The sequence below is a fragment of the Ranitomeya imitator genome, chromosome 5 (assembly GCF_032444005.1).
Source record: "Ranitomeya imitator isolate aRanImi1 chromosome 5, aRanImi1.pri, whole genome shotgun sequence".
In the NCBI taxonomy this organism is placed as follows: Eukaryota; Metazoa; Chordata; class Amphibia; order Anura; family Dendrobatidae; genus Ranitomeya; species Ranitomeya imitator.
Window position 1 is genome coordinate 126,979,996 of NC_091286.1, and position 17,667 is coordinate 126,997,662.

General features: G+C 40.1%; 1 protein-coding gene across 1 annotated transcript in view; it reads right to left on the bottom strand.

Annotated features, from left to right (window-relative positions):
- The window catches only part of VIT (vitrin), a 359,312-nt gene that overhangs the window by 45,027 nt on the left and 296,618 nt on the right, over positions 1–17,667 (bottom strand). The window contains exons 14-20 of the mRNA XM_069769135.1: positions 15,174–15,242; positions 13,906–13,974; positions 13,242–13,319; positions 13,085–13,153; positions 9,398–9,460; positions 4,189–4,251; positions 4,032–4,097 (exon numbers count right to left, since the gene is read on the bottom strand). Of these exons, the coding sequence (XP_069625236.1) occupies positions 4,032–4,097; positions 4,189–4,251; positions 9,398–9,460; positions 13,085–13,153; positions 13,242–13,319; positions 13,906–13,974; positions 15,174–15,242 (477 nt within the window). The remainder of the gene's footprint in view (positions 1–4,031; positions 4,098–4,188; positions 4,252–9,397; positions 9,461–13,084; positions 13,154–13,241; positions 13,320–13,905; positions 13,975–15,173; positions 15,243–17,667) is intronic.

Below are 17,667 nucleotides of genomic sequence, written 5' to 3' on the forward strand. Positions count from 1 at the left end.
TTCCTCATTTGTCAAATTATTTTTAAATTTGGAACATCTTTTATCAGAAACTTTCTTGATGTCCCTAATGACATTTTTTTGGAAGGCTTCAAATGATTCCGAATATTCTTGAGACGGATTAAAGTTGGATTTGGCTCTTAATGAGGTGTGGATAAATGGATCAGACTTAGGGGGGGAAATTGAGGTAACACTGGCAGTAGAGACCTGATTTTTCATAAAATATTTTTTTATGGCAAGTTGTCTCATAAATTGTTTAATACCAATAAAAGCTTGGAACTTATCAAATTTTGTGTTTGGAGCATATTTTAGTCCCTTATTTAATAAAGAGATTTCATTGGTGTCCAAAGTGTGCTAGATTAAAAATAGTACATTGTTGTTGATCACTTTTCTCTAGTGCTTTTTGTTTGTATTTCCTCTTTTTTTGGGCATATTTCCTGCCCCTACACCCCCTTTTCCTTGTCTTTTTTGAACCAGCTGAAAAAAAGGATGATTACGATGTTTATTCTTTTTTTGTGTAATAGTCTCAGTATGATGATTTTCTGCATTAGTTGTGGCAGATTTTTTCAAACCATTGGTGGTTTTATTGGAGTATTTCCTGATCTGAGATTGATTTTGACTATTATGATCCAGAGTGGCCATTCTACTTGTGCATGGGGAATCGGCATCTCTATCAAGGATCTGATATCTATTTTGAAATGCCTGTGAAGAAATAGGTGTATAAACAGAGATATCATGACCCGAATTCCAGGAACCCCTAGAACTATTGTTCATTACTGATATATTGGACCCCTCTTGGAACTGACTACTTTCCAGACAAGGAAAAGGCAAGGAAAAGGGGGTGTAGGGGCGGGAAATATGCCCCAAAAAAGAGGAAATACAAACAAAAAGCACTAGAGAAAAGTGATCAACAACAATGTACTATTTTTAATCTGAGTAAGCACACTTTGGACACCAATGAAATCTCTTTATTAAATAAGGGACTAAAATATGCTCCAAACACAAAATTTGATAAGTTCCAAGCTTTTATTGGTATTAAACAATTTATGAGACAACTTGCCATAAAAAAATATTTTATGAAAAATCAGGTCTCTACTGCCAGTGTTACCTCAATTTCCCCCCCTAAGTCTGATCCATTTATCCACACCTCATTAAGAGCCAAATCCAACTTTAATCCGTCTTAAGAATATTCGGAATCATTTGAAGCCTTCCAAAAAAATGTCATTAGGGACATCAAGAAAGTTTCTGATAAAAGATGTTCCAAATTTAAAAATAATTTGACAAATGAGGAATGGAAGGCCATAAAACGGATTCAAGATAACAAGGAAATAATAATCCGCCCAGCGGACAAAGGGGGAGGCATTGTTATCTTGGATTTAGAAGACTATATGAAAGAGGCCCTACGCATACTTGGGGATAAACAAACATATAGCATCTTACCAGAGGACCCATCAGAGGGATATATCCAAGAGATGAAGGTACTGATTAAAAGAGGTTTCCAACAAGGGATCCTCAATAAACATGAATTTGAATTTATTAATACGGAACATCCACGAACTCCCTTCTTTTACTATCTCCCTAAAATACATAAAAGTATAATTAATCCCCCTGGGAGACCAATTATATCAGGGATTGGGTGTTTAACAGCTAACATGTCGAAATACGTGGATAGCCATTTACAGAAACTGTTTCCGAAACTCCCTTCGTATTTAAGGGACAGTACACACATATTGCAAATTCTAGAGGATGTAGAATGGAAGGACCACTATATCCTGGGAACCCTGGACATTACATCCTTATATACAGCTATACAGCATGATAAAGGGTGTGAGGCTACCAAATTCTTTCTAGATACACAGGGGGATGTTCCTGGTGAGCAAGTGGAGTTCATTTTAGATTGTATGAAGTTTATTTTAACACATAATTATTTTAAACACAATGTGCACTACTACTCCCAGCAGTGGGGCACTGCTATGGGTACCAGGTTCGCACCGAGTTATGCTAATTTATATGTGGGAGAATGGGAGCATCATACCATTTATGAGAATGGCTCCCTTGGTGCGAACCTGGTACTCTGGCAGCGTTTTATTGATGACATTGTTTTTATTTGGTCTGGTGGCCCTAATTTATTGTTGGATTTTATTACTAATTTAAATAAAAAGTCGTATTTTTTAAATTTCACAGCGGTCACCAGCACCGTATCCATAGATTTTTTGGATCTCACTATTTTTATAGAGGACAAACACATTTGCACTAAAACTTTCCATAAGCCCACTGATGTGAATAATTATATCTCCTTGGGTAGCTGTCACCTCCCCAGTTGGCTAATGAATATTCCCAAGAGTCAGTTTATACGTGCGCACAGAAATTGCTCTAGGACACAGGATTTTAATAAAGAAGTGGACATCCTGACACAGAAATTTGTGCAGAAGGGATATAATCAAAACTCTCTGTCCAATACTAAGATTATAATTGGGGGGATTCCAAGAACCCAATTTTTGAATAAAAATATAAAAGAGAAAGAAAAAGAAAAACAACTCCCATTGGAGATCACTCCTATTATTACGCAATTTAATGCGAACACGTATCTCTTGAAACGCATAGTCAATAGACATTGGGACATATTAAAAGAAGACAAAATAATTGGGGAGAAGATTCCGGATCGTCCCAAATTTATTTACAGAAGGGCAAATAACCTGGGCAATAAAATAGCCCCCACTGTACCACACTCCTACGCTGTGAAGTTATATCCATCTGTCTACAAACCATCAGGTTTCTATCCTTGCCTAAAATGTAAATCTTGCAAATTACTAAACACCAAAAAACAATTCTTATTGTCAAATGCTAATACCAACTGGCGTATTAAGGATCATATTTCCTGCAAGACTGAAGGGGTGATTTACGCCATAAGGTGCCCATGTGATAAGATCTACGTCGGGAGGACGAAGCGTCCCCTACATGTGAGGATAAATTAACATCTTAGGAACATAAAGAAAAAATTTCAGGGTCACCCTTTATCTAAGCATTTTTTCACCTATCATGGAAGTTCACCCAGTGGTACATGTATCACAGGTTTGAAAACTGTACATAAAAGTTGGAGAAAGGGTGACTATATTAGACAAATGTCAAGAGAAGAAACGAAAATGATTTTTGAACTGGATACATTGGCCCCAAGGGGCCTCAACAGCGAAGTAGAGCTGTTTGCGTTCACCAATTAAGGGCATTGTAAGAGCGCTGGAGGATATATAAGATGGAGAGCTGCCAGTGCAGACCATCCCTGAAGAAGGAACACGGTAGTTCCGAAACGCGTAGGATTTGGTCCTCGCTGCTCTCCTTAGCCTAGTCACGTGTTTACTCACGTGATCGTGACGTCACGGAAGGTCCTGCTTCGGCAGAGGACCCAGCGGCTACTCCAGCGCTCACTAGTCCCAAGTGGGGAGCGTGCTTTGAGCGTTCTGCCGCCGGCCGGGGCAGCGCACAGAGCGGCTCCACCTGAAGATCCACACCGGAACTACGGACGCAGCGGATAAAACCCAGAGCGGCTTCATCTGAAGACAAAAACCGCAGTGGACATAGCCTAATAGGACAATTATAGGAAGCTTGCCAGTTTCTTGTATACTACGGACGCAATGGATATGGTTCAGTAAGACCATCACAAGGAGCCGGTTAACTCCACTGACTACTTAAAGGTAACAATTTGTTATATTTACCCACTTGATAACCAAAAACGTTGCTGGTACCTCATGAAATAGGATATTTATCCACACCGCGGTTATGCTCTTGTTATTCTGGTATAGTTACCTATAAAAATTCTTTTTTGGATAACATAGATTGTGTGGTTCGGAGGATTTTTTGTTACTCAGCGCAGGTGTTACTTGATTTTTACCTTACATCATACCCTGATATTAGTGTGTTTTACTGTACAATTGGTGGTCTTGTATTTATTTCTATGAAACTACATAGCGGGCCCTAAGAATGATCTTCAAGGTGCTCCAGGCGCTGTATATATGTCAATATTTTAAAATTAAGCAAACCTGATTCTGAAAATCCTCTCCATGGGTCTGGATTTGCATCCACCTTAACCTCTGGTTTTATTTGAACTGAAAATGGAGAAAGAAAACAACATCATTAATTGCTCAGATAATGATAGTAGTATTGCATTGCTAATAATGATAGTAATATAGATATTACCTTTCATTTCAGGGACCTCTTCAACAACTTTCCAGGTTGTTTCTGATTCACTGTTTTTCGGATCTGCAATAAAGTAAAATCTGATTAAATCACTCTCAATCACTCAAATCTGACTTTATTTGGAATAAAAATGGATGGGTAAAATGTTTTTCATACCATTTTAAATTCTCATAAGTACGGTACTTTATGTACTGTATTGCCCTCAACCATTCATATTTCCCATGTTCTACTCTCTAATTGAACTCAATGTATAGTGTGCTAATTACCTCCGGTACTGTATGTACTGTACTGCTCTCTAGATGTGCTACTTCTCACGTTCTGCTCTTTGTCTGTACTCAATGTATAGTATAATAGTTACTACCAGTTTTATATATACTGTACTTCTCTCTACCTGTTCTACATGCCATGTACTGCTCTTTATCTACTTGTCCTATTCTATGCTCTACCTTTACTCTATGTTTTGCAATGCTATATAATGTACTGCTAACTGTCTGGGCTTTTGCATACCAGGTAAAGGTGTCTTCATTCCACTTTTCTGGTACCCTGTGTTCACTATGCTGCACAAAAAGGTATATTGGTTGTTCACATGTTGGTTTGTAAGCAAAGCTGGCATATGTGTCAGTAAGGCTCATATGGCAAATATATCCAATCTATGCAAAATAACAGACCTCTTTTTAATCGTGTGGGAAAACACAGTCTACTGCGCTTCCCATACCGATAGATAATTCAGTATAGAAAGTGTCCATTATTCCAAAGAACACCTATAGCAGCACATGTTGAAGCCTTTCGTAAGACATATAAATTGGAAAATTCTACAGATGCACAGTATAAGTCAAAACTATGGACACATCTGTTCATGCAATGGTTTTCCTTGTTCTTATTTGAATGTGCACATTGTAGATTCAGACTCAGAGGTGTAACTAGGATTTTGGTTCAAGAGGTACGAAACTTCTGAGTGGGCCCCTAACCAGGCAACCTTGATTACAACTCGATGACGCACCCTAGTAGTGGATGTAGGAGAACCTCAGCAGATGACTACTCTGTTACTGAAAATAATCTCTATAGACCAACATGGATATTACCGCCCTATAGTCAGTGGCTATATAGTGATACCAGTTCTACAGAACATATAAGAGATCACAGCACAGTTACAGATAATGACTTACAGCCGATGTTCTCTTTTCCATCTGGCCCAGACCGACATGACAACTTCTTCCAGCCAAGACTCGGCTGCAGAGATTACAACAAAGACACATTTCACGTCTCATATTTTCCGCACTGCTCCCATCTATTCCCAACCTGCACAACCTCCTCATCCTGCTGATACCCCAATGCTGACCTGCTGCTGCCGTATGTTTCCCTATTACTGCACCTACTGTGTGGTTCTCTGTGCACTCTAAATTCTAAAGCAGCCCTCTAGAATAGAGTAATGCCAGGTGCAAGTGCCCTAGAACACAGTGCCCATATTTTGTAATAATGCCCTGTGTGCCCCTTTGACAGTCACAGTAACCTTAGTTCCCCTATAACAGTAAGGGCCCACTTTATATTAAAAAATTGCCCGAGTCTCCCCCTGTACAACTCTCCTATACACAGTATGATGCTCTCTTAAACACAGTATAATGCCTCCTCACTGAATATACTGACCTCTTCATATCGCTCAAACTGTTTGATAGCCCCATTGCTGTAATCTCCACACTGTATGATGGCTACCTACAGTAGATAGCCTCCATATAGTATAATGCACCAGACAATCCTCAAAATAGTCCTCAATATCGTATTATGCACTCTCCATAGGCCTCCATATAGTATAATGCACCAGATAGTGCTCAATATAGTATAATGCACTTCCCATAGGCTTCCATATAGTATAATGCACCTGATAGTCCTCAATATAGTATAATGCACTCCCCATAGGCTTCCATATAGTATAATGTCCCTCATAATCCTCATTATAGCATAATGCACTTCTCACAGGTACTCTATATAGTATAATGCACTCCTCATAGGTAGACTCTATATAGTATAATGCACCCCCATAGGCAGCCTCTATATAGTAAACTGAACCCCCATATAGGCAGACTCAATATGGTATATTGCAGCCCCCATAGGCAGACTCTATATGGTATAATGCAGTCCCCATAGGCAGACTCTATAGTATAATTCAGGCCCCCAGAGGCAGACTCTATATTGTATAATGCAGCCCACCCACAGACAGACTATAGTATAATGTAGCCCCCATAAAGACTCTATAGTATAATGCAGCCCCCCATAGGCAAACTCTATATGGTATAACTCAGCCCCACATAGGCATAATCTATATTGCATAATGCAGCCCCCATAGGCAGACTCTATAGTAAATCAGGCCCCCATAGGCAGACTCTATATAGTAAACTGAACCCCCATATAGGCAGACTCTATATGGTATAATGCAGCCCCCATAGGCAAACTCTATACAGTATAATGCAGCCCCCCATAGGCAGACTCTATATGATATAATGCAGCCCCAATAGGCAGACTCTATAGTATAATGCAGCCCCCATAAGCAGACTATATATAGTATAATGCAGCTTACCAATAGGCAGACTATAGTATAACGCAGCCCCCCATAAGCAGACTCTATAGTATAATGCAGCCCCCATAGGCAGACTCTGTAGTATAATGCAGCCCCCATAGGCAGACTCTAATATAATGCAACCCCCCCATAGGCAGACTAATAGAATGCACTTCCCACAGGCAGACTCTATGTTATATAATGCACCCCCATGGGCAGACACTAATAAAATGCACCTCCCATAGACAGACTCTAATAAAATGCACCCCCATAGGCAGATTGTAACAAAATGCAGCCCCCCATAGGCAGACTCTAATAAAATGTACGCCCCATAGGCAGACTCTAACATAATGCAGCCCCCATAGGTAGACTCTAATAGAATGCAGCCCATCTTAGGCAGACTCTAATAGAATGCAGCCCCATAGGCAGATTCTAATAGAATGCAGTCCCCTATAGGTAGACTATAATAGAATGCAGCCCCCATAGGCAGACTCTAATAGAATGCAGCCCATCATAGGCAGACTCTAATAGAATGCAGCCCCCATAGGCAGATTCTAATAGAATGCAGCCCCCTATAGGTAGACTCTAATAGAATGCAGCCCTATAGGCAGACTCTAATAAAATGCAGCCCCCGTAGGCAGACTCTAATAAAATGCAGCCCCCATAGGCAGACTCTAATAGAATGCACCCCCCATAGGCAGACTCTATGTTATATAATGCACCCCAATAAGCAGACTCTAATAAAATGCAGCCCCCCATAGGCAGATCCTATGTTATATAATGCAACCCCATAGGCAGACTCTGTGCTATATAATGCACCCCCATAGGCAGACTCTAATAAAATGCATCCACCATAGGCAGATTCTGATAAAGCGCAGCCCCCATAGGCAGACTCTATGTTATATAATGCACCCTCAATAGGCAGACTCTATGTTATATAATGCACCCTCAATAGGCAGACTCTATGTTATAAAATGCATCCCCATTGGAAGACTGTAATATAATGCAGTCCCCATAGGCAGACTCTATAGTATAATGTAGCCCCATAAAACAATAAGTACAATGTACACCTTTCTTCCTGGTTCCTCCTCTGCTCTGAGCACACGCATATCTCCGGACCGCTGGTGCTGGGTAGTGATGTCATCGCGACCCCCTGTCAGTGTTGACGATGGTAATGTCAGACGCTGACAGGGGGAATGATGAGAAAGGGAGTGTAATGCTCCTTCTCTCATCAATGCGGTCAACTGTATCGGCATCAAACCGATACAGTTGAACCTGCGATGATGGGTGGGGGGCCCACTGCTGGCACCAGGCCACCCCGCCTACTGAGGGGCCCCATAATAGCTATGTGGCAGAGCAGGGAGATCGATTCTCCCTGCTCTGCCACAGAGTGTGACTCTACATTTACAATAGCCTAGCTCTTTGGTGGGCCCCCCTCAGAATGCGAGGCCTGGGGTGACCGCCTTCTCTCCTCCCCTGGTAGCCACGCTACCATTCAGACTGAAAGCAGCAAAACCATGAAGGAACACGTATGGAAAATGGTGTAAAGAAACATGTGAGATACACTCAAGCGGCTTCTTGAGTTAGCCATTTGAAATGGTTTTCCAATGAGCATGTATGCCCAGTCAAAAGGTGAAATTCACCTACCTTCACTTAAAAAGAAACTGGCTCTCATGAGGACAACCCCATCAAAGACAGACCAAGAATTAGCACAGAAACCACAAATTGACAACACCTCATATAATAGCCTACATAACTGATACACAGACATCCAGTAGCAGACACAGCTGATCAGAGAAGAACAGGTCAATATCCAAAACAATCTACCAGTCAATGTAAGGTCTATGTAACAAAGAGGAAGATGGATGGAGTGCTGCATCAGATGACATTGCCTCCATAATCACCTGACCTCAACCCAACTGAGATAGTTTTTTTGATGAGTTGGACAGGAAATTTAAGGCAAAGCAGTCAACTGCTCAGCACCTCTAGAACCTCCTTGAAAACTGTTGTAAAGCTTGAGAGAAAGCCAATAGGGTGTAATGTCATCAGATTAAAAGGTGGGCACTTTGAAGAGTCTAAGGTTTAACACATATTAAGGCTTGTGTTGCTTTACTCCTTGATTCCATATGTGATTTTGCTGTTTTTATTTATTATACTTTGCTTGCATAGTGCTGTCATATTCCAGACATTATCATCACTGTCCCAATTGGGGCTCACAATAAAAATTCTCTATCAGTATGTCTTTGGCTTGTGGGAGAAAACCAAAATACCCTGAGGAAACCCACGCAAACATGGGGAGGACATACAGTCTCCTTGGTGGGATTTATGCATTTCAAGAAGAAAAAGGAAAGCCAACATATGAACAGATGTGTCTAAACTTTAGACTGGTGGTACTATATACCAACTATGGAAAGAAAATGCGGAAGTGAAATCATGTACAGTACAAAGTTGAGCATCTCCCCTAGTTGCAGTTTGTACATGGTGAGCAGTGGTGGTATTAGAAAAGTATAATTCTGAGCCAACTAATTATTTATTAGGACACCCAATCCCATGAATGTGAATGAATGATCAGCTAGATTTGCTAGCACAAAATATTTCTACCAAAAAGTAAACTGCAAAATATGCATTTTTATCAGCACAAAAAATTAAAATACTTACTACTCTGCGAGAAGCCGGAGACCCACCTGTCAAATTCTGACATGCTAGATCTGGGATTGGAAACTGAAAAGACATTGAAATATGCTATGACTATGATCAGATGTCTATGTGACAAGCTTAGTCAATGCATTCTATGTAAATAGCAATTGTTCCAAAATATGGCGAGTCATCACTTTCTTGTCAACAGCTCAGATAAAAAAAAAGTAATATAAAAGTAATGTATGTATGTATTCAGAATATGCCAATGATCTGTTGGATACTCATTGTCCATGACAGATTGAGATAACTTACTTAGCGCTGGGGTCCGACCACCTGGACTCTCAGCAATAACAAGTATAGGGCTCTGGAGCCCAACAACTAGACTCTTTTTGGTTTTTTTCCATCACTTCCATAGACAATGAAGGTAGCGGAGGTGAAGTATGTGCACCTCAACTCCATTCAAGATGGCGCTGTGCAGAGTTCTGGTACCTGGGTTCCAGAACCTCATTCTCAGGATCACTAGGGTTCCAAGCGGTTGGCTTCTAAACAATCTCTAATTTATTGCCTATCCTATAGATGAGGGAAAACTTACTTTCTTGGGAATAATAATTTAAGGAATTTTCATCAAAATAGGCATCCATTGCAGAATGATGAAATAAATCAATCTTAAGAAGTGGGATGTATGCTTATCTGTTCCAGGAACATGCATGATCATTTTTCACCATAAAGAATGAACACTATTGGTATAGCTCCTAGGAATGCTCTTTCCCGAGAGTCGTGCAGAGAAAATGCACCTTTATTTTTTGGGATTGACCACATTGACTGTATTTTTTTTTACAAAGAACTAATTTTCAAGTGAGCAGTGTACTCTGTCTTTTGGCAAGCCGGAGTAAGACCAGGTGCAAAAAATTATTACCTTGGAAGGAATTAAATATTAGGATAAAAAAATGAATTTCAAACTTATTCAAATTATGTTTAACGTGGCCCATGTAGGTGGTACTCCGTAAACTAGCTATCAATGATGCAGCTGTATCATTGCCTAAGTCAACGTGGTTGATGTATAAAATGTAAAAGAAGCTTCATTGAAAAGTGCATAAGATAGCGATATAAGTAACCTTTGAAGGAAACATTTCTCTCCTTGTGTTCACACTTAGACCAGCTTAAAAACAAACAGCTGAATGATACATCCAGTTGAGAAAAAATATTCAGGAGAACATTCTAGGAAGAAAAAGGAAAAACAAATGGCACAGAAACAAATATAGTGCTATGAGGACTAAGTGCCATGACATTATGTACTGAGGATATTTAAGAGTTATTAATTTTAATACTAAGTCCCTCCTAATGACCGCCATACACATGAGATGGCTGTCAGCTAAATGATGCTTTGGTCAATAGATCGTCTGGTAGCCATCTCGCCTGGCTCTCTCATTCTGTGTTCTCAATGACAGAGCAGCTACCAGTATGGCGGCAACTCATCTCCAGGAGAAAATAGATTGACAGTCCAAAATCAGACATGCTGGATCGATATCTCCTCCGACAATAAATTGTCAAGGGCTCCCATACACATTTGAGTGTCATCCAAATCCATCAATATCGGCTTGTTTGCCCGACATTAGTCTAACACAGATGCGGAGCCTTAATAATGAGCTCATCAGAGATTGTCGTGAAAGCCGAAGCTCTAGCGACAAGTTGTAAACTATATGAAGAGTGAAGAATTTTTGAGCAGTGCCTCCATAGGGGAAAGAAACATTACAGTGCTGCAATGAAATGAAGGTCCGTCATTGTAGTCCACAGACATGCTGACTGCTGAAACCTCCAGATGGATGGACACTCTTTGTGACTGCTCTGGCTTTTAGATGAGGATTCTTAACAGGAGATGTCTCTGTAATAACTCAGAATACCCTAATACTATTGTATTTAGAAAGATTCCCAATTGATGATTAATCCCTATAATTTCACATTTGTTAGTATGTATTGGTGGTAAAAAAATAATTACACACACAATACAAATCTATAGCAAAACATTTTAATTTGAATACATTGTTAAATTGATGAATACACAAGTGGTCAAAATTGTTAGTACCCCTGGTTTAATGACAGAAAAGCCCACAATGGTCACAGAAATAACTTGAATCTGACAAAAGAAAATAAATAAAAGATCTATGAAAATAATCAACTAAAAGGCAGACATTGCTTTTCAACCATGCTTCCACAGAATTAAAAAATTAATAAAACTCATGAAATAGGCCTGGACAAAAATGATGGTACCCCTGAAAATAATGTGGGTCAAAGGGGACATGCTAAATAACGGCGTGTCCACTAATTAGCATCACAGGTGTCTACAATCTTGGAATCAGTGAGTGGGCCTGTATATTGGGCTACAGATACTCACTGTGCTGTTTGGTGACATGGTGTGTATCACACTAAACATGAACCGGAGGAAGTGAAGGAAAGAGTTGTCTCGAGACATTAGAAAGAAAATTATAGACAAACAAGACCATCTGCAAGCAACTTGATGTTCCTGGAACTACAGTTGCACATATTATTCAGAAATTTAAGATCCATGGGACTGTATCCAACCTCCCTGGACATGGCCACAGGAGGAAAATTGATGATAAATCAGAGAGATGGATAATACAAATGGTAACAAAAGAGCCCAGAAAAACTTCTAAACAGAATAAAGGTGAACTTCAAGCTCAAGGAACATCAGTGTCAGATCGCACCATCCGTCGTTGTATGAGCCAATGTGGACTTCATGGAAGACGACCAAGGAGGACATAATTGTTGAAAAGAAGTCATAAAAAAGCTAGACTGGAATTTACCATACTATATGTTGACAAGCCACAAAGCTTCTGGGAGAATGTCCTATGGACAGATGAGACAAAAATTGAACTTTTTGGCAAGGTACATCAGCTCTATGTTCACTCACGGAAAAATGAAGCATATCAAGAAAAGAACACTGTCCCTACTGTGAAACATGGATGAGGCTCTGTTATGTTCTGGGGCTGCTTTGCTGCATCTTGCACAGGTTGTCTAGAATCTGTGCATGGTACAATGAAATCTCAAGACTATCAAGAGATTCTAGAGAGAAATGTGCTGCCCAGTGTCAGAAAGCTTTGTCTCAGTCGCAGGTCAAGGGTTTTGCAACAAGATAATGACCCAAAACACACAGCTAAAAACACCCAAGAAAGGTTAAGAGGAAAACATTGGACTATTCAGAAGTGGCCTTCTATGAGCCCTGACCTAAATCCTATTGAGCATCTTTGGAAAGAGCTGAAACATGCTGTCTGGAGAAGGCAGCCTCCAAACACGAGACAACTGGAGCAGTTTGCTCTTGAGGATTGGGCCAAAATACCTGTCGAGAGGTGCAGAAGTCTCATTGACAGTTACAGAAATCGCTTGATGACAGTGCTTGCCTGAAAAGGTTGTGCAACAAAATATTAAGTTAAGGGTACCATCATTTCTGTCCATGTCTATTTCATGAGTTTTATTTGTTTAAACATTCTGTGGAAGCAAGGTTGAAAAGCAATGTCTGACTTTCATTTGTTAATCTTCATAGATTTTTTTTATTTACTATTACTTTTGTCAGATTCAAGCTATTTCTGTGACCATTGTGGGGTTTTCTGTCATTAAACGAGGGGAACCAACAATTTTGACCACATGTTTATGTTAATTCATAGCAGTACTGAAAATGAGGTATTATGTTACCTTGGGTATCATGGGTTTCAACAGGCCAGAAGGGTGCAGCAGGGGGAGCAACGTTGCTACTTTCTGGAACTAAAAATATTAATGTGATATTCGATGGGATTATATACAAAAGTCAAAGATTTTATGAGTGTAACAGTTTTTTATTTTATGCACATACCCACTGGTTTTTGTACTGGAGGAACTGGAGGAACATTCAGTCTCTGATTTTGGCTTAACCAATCACGTCTTTGGGTTGCTGAAACAGGTGAACAACTCATAAAATCAATGGGTAGGTTTCTTACTTTTTACAACAATAAAAGAATATTGTAAAATTAGCATACGGGTAAAACAGCTGTACTGATGTAAAACTGGACTACTCATTTAACTAGATTTAGAAACATTGGGCATGGCTGGCACTAGCCGATGGATATGGATGGAATGGATGGGGATCAAGCTGCGCTATTGACTAGTCGTACAGGAGAGTCCCTTGTGGCTTCTTCCCATAGGCTGACAATGACAGGCAAGCATTTGCCTATACACGTGTGTAGGCAGTGGTTTTTGTTTCCTGAAGAAGTGGTCTACTCTTTGAAATGCGTAGAAATTTTTTTTTATTTTTTTTTACATTATCTCTGGCTTTTGATGTATCTTCATCACCTGGCAGTGTGGATACAGACAACAAACTTTCCATTTTTTACAAAGTACGGTATATCTCGAAATTTTCAGGCAACAAAAGTTCAGACAAAATGGCTGCACCCAAAATCATGCACAAAAAATAGAATAAAAAAATCTACTGTTCACTTTTCCACATTTCTTAGCTTTTTATTTGAATAAATTGCATTTACCTTCTGTGTCATATGTCTGCACAGGCCAATTTGGAGAAGCTGGAGGTGCATTATTACTAGTCTCTGGAGCTATGGAAATTAAGAGATGGTTAGTGAATATATGTAATTCCATTAGTAGATATAGTTATATTTGTATAAAGGTTATTTCTGTGCATACAAAAACGTATCTAAATTTATATAAAAAATTAGTTTTCTTTTTCAGCACGTTGTTGAGCTGCGTGCAGCACAGATTTTGTCATGATACCAGTGCTTACTGGCCTTCTCACAATTCCTTTCCCATCTTATCGATTTTGTCTTTATTTTTATCTGACTCTCTATTTCAAGATGTAAAGTAGTGATGTAATTATTTTGTGCCCACAGAAAGTACACAAAAGCCCCGATCATCATTTGTGTCTTTTTTTAAGTGAGTTTTATTTTTAGTTCCATGCTATTTATGAATTTAGTGCAAAGTCAGAAATGTTCTTTATTTATGTCTTGACCTACATAGTTTTGTGACTTTTAGTGAAAGAAGTCGCACAATTTGTAAAATGCTGCAAAAATTGCACCCAAATATCTGCCATATATAAGATTACTCCAGGGAGGGACTGGAGTACACTTGGGCCAAATTTTGTGACTTTTGAAAAAAATCGCAATTTATGAATCAGCCAAAAAACATTTGGAAACACCAAATTCTGCCCACAATTACAAACATAAGAAACAACAAGAGAACACATATAAAATAGACTTTAAAAAAGGTCCAAATTAAAAGAAGCGTTAGGCTGAAATGAAAAATAGGCAAAAAACATCAAAAATAACACAAGAAAACAGGTGCAAATGCAATAATGAATCAAACCCTAAGAACCTCACAACTTTGATACAGGAGTTTTTGCTGTTTGGTGACCCACATGTGAAACATGACCATTCTAAAGACATAGATGATGCGTATTCGCCGGTTTCAGACCCAGGACTGGAGGGTATGTATTAGTTGTACATACTACCGGCCGGGGTTCATCTCGTCGGAGTGGCCTTGCTCCATACACTTGTATAGAGCGAGGCCATGCCATGTCTAGTGACACGACTGGCCAGTGGGTCGACTACAGGGCGCTGCCTCACTCCATACAAGTGTGTATGGAAGCAAGGCTGCACCCACTGACTAGCAGTATGTATAATGCATACATACCCTCCAGTCCCGGATTAGAAGCACAGAATGACTGCAGACTTATTGATTTGGACTAGACAAACCCTTTAAATAATTTGTACACATTAAAGCCTCAAAACCCCCTTTTTACCAGCTGGTCGACGTTGCACAATTGGAATGTTCACCCGGGATGGAGTTTGCCATTCACGACGTGGAGCCCCTAAAATAGGTAAATTATATATTAAGCTATGTGAGTCTAGGAGCTATCATGTCATCTATTTTTGGAGGCTCTATTTTCCTAGCCTTCCATATGGGAGACGTAAATTGACAAACCCTCTTTTTCTCTTAGATTGGAAATTTTATCTGAATTCAATAGTTGGCTTGATAACATTCTATAAGTGGCATATGACTTTGTCAGGAGCATTGCATTGTCATGCAAAGCAACACAATTCTGCGATGAAATGGGCTATTAACCCTTTAATTACCCCAGCTTTTTTGGTTTTGCGTTTTTGTTTTTGGCTCCCCTTCTTCCCAGAGCCGTAACTTTTATTTTTCCTTCCTTCATGTGAGGGCTTATTTTCGAGTTGTACTTTTGAAGGACATCATTGGGGTTTTAGTGCACTAGATTGGATTGTTGTGTACTAGAAAACCTGAAAAAAATTCCAAGTGCCTTGAAATTTTAAAAAAGTGCAATCCCACACTTGTTTTATGTTTGGCTTTTTTTTGCTAGGTTCAATGAATGCTAAAACTGACCTGCCATTAGGATTCTCTAGGTCATTACGAGTTCATGGACACCAAACATGTCTAGGTTATTATTTATCTAAGTGGTAAAAAAAAATTCAAAACTACTTTGCTAAAAAAAAAAGCCATTTTGCAGGAGTCCACCGAGCAGGAAATCATTGGACTGCCGAGGTAGGCCCCGGCAGCATCGGAGATCGTGACAGCAGAATCGGGCAGCGCCGGCCGCGCACCCACAGCACCAGAGATGCCAGCAGAGCACTGAACACCCGCAGTAGCACCGCCGGACACCCCTTCATCCCAGTCTGCGGCCTGCAGCAACGGTACCGGTAAGATACATTCGCATTATAAGATGCATGCCCATTTTCGCCAAAAATTTTGGGGAAAAAAAGTGTGCATTGTATTCCAAAAAATACAGTATCTATCTATCTATCTACACAAAATATGGAAGCAGCACACCATAGTAGAGTCAATTCATGTGCAGTTTAATTGCCCATCTGGCAATGTTTTGTTCCCCCCCCCCCCAAAATTGACCTTTTTCAAGCACTGCTTGAAGTTCATTTTTTCCTCATTAATGTACACTCTGCACCCCATCTTGACTGGAAGAAACCCAGAAATGTAGTCATTTTTGCAAATTTATTAAAAAAGAAAAACGGAAATATCACTTGTTCATAAGTATTCAGACCCTTTGCTCAGTATTGAGTAGAAGCATCCTTTTGAGCTAGTACAGCCATGAGCCTTCTTGAAAATGATGCAACAAGTTTTTCACGCCTGGATTTTGGGATCCTCTGCCATTCTTCCTTGCAGATCCTCTCCAGTTCTGTCAGGTTGGATGGTGAACATTGGTGGACAGCCATTTTCAGGTCTCTCCAGAGATGCTCAATTGGGTTTAGGTCAGAGCTCTGGCTGGGCCAGTCAAGAATGGTCACAAAGTTGTTCTGAAGCCAATCCTTTGTTATTTTAGCTGTGTGCTTAGGGTCATTGCCTTGTTGGAAGGTGAACTTTCGGCCAAGTCTGAGGTCCAGAGCACTCTGGAAGAGGTTTTCATCCAGAATATCTCTGTACTTGGCCGCATTCATGTTTTTTTCAATGGCAACCAGTCATCCTGTCCTTGCAGCTGAAAAACACCCCCATAGCATGATGCTGCCACCACCATGTTTCACTGTTGGGATTGTATTGGGCAGGTGATGAGCAGTGCCTGGTTTTCTCCACACATACCCGGTAGAATTATCACCAAAAAGTTCTATCTTCATCTCATCAGACCAGAGAATCTTATTTCTCATTGTCTTTATGTGTTTTTTTAGCAAACTTTTTGTGGGCTTTCATATGTCTTGCACTGAGGAGAGGCTTCTGTCGGGCACTCTGCCATACAGGCCCGACCGGTGGAGAGCTGCAGTGATAGTTGACTTTGTGTAACTTTCTCCCATCTCCTTACTGCATCTCTGGAGCTCAGCCACAGTGATTTTGGGGTTCTTCTTTACCTCTCTCACCAAGGCTCTTCTCCCATGATTGCTCAGTTTGGTTGGATGGCCAGGTCTAGGAAAACTTCTGGTGGTCCCAAACTTCTTCCATTTAAGGATTATGGAGGCCACTGTGCTTTTAACAACCTTGAGTACTGCAGAAATTCTGTTGTAACCTTGGCCAGATCTGTGCCTTGCCACAATTTTGTCTCTGAGCTCCTTGGCCAGTTCCTTTGACCTCATGATTCTCATTTGGTCTGACATGCACTGTGAGCTGTGAGGTCTTATATAGACAGGTGTGTGCCTTTTCAAATCAAGTCCTATGAGTTTAATTAAACACAGCTGGACTCCATTGAAGGAGTAGAACCATCTCAAGGAGAATCACAAGGAAATGGACAGCATGTGATTTAAATATGAGTGTCTGAGCAAAGGGTCTGAATACTTATG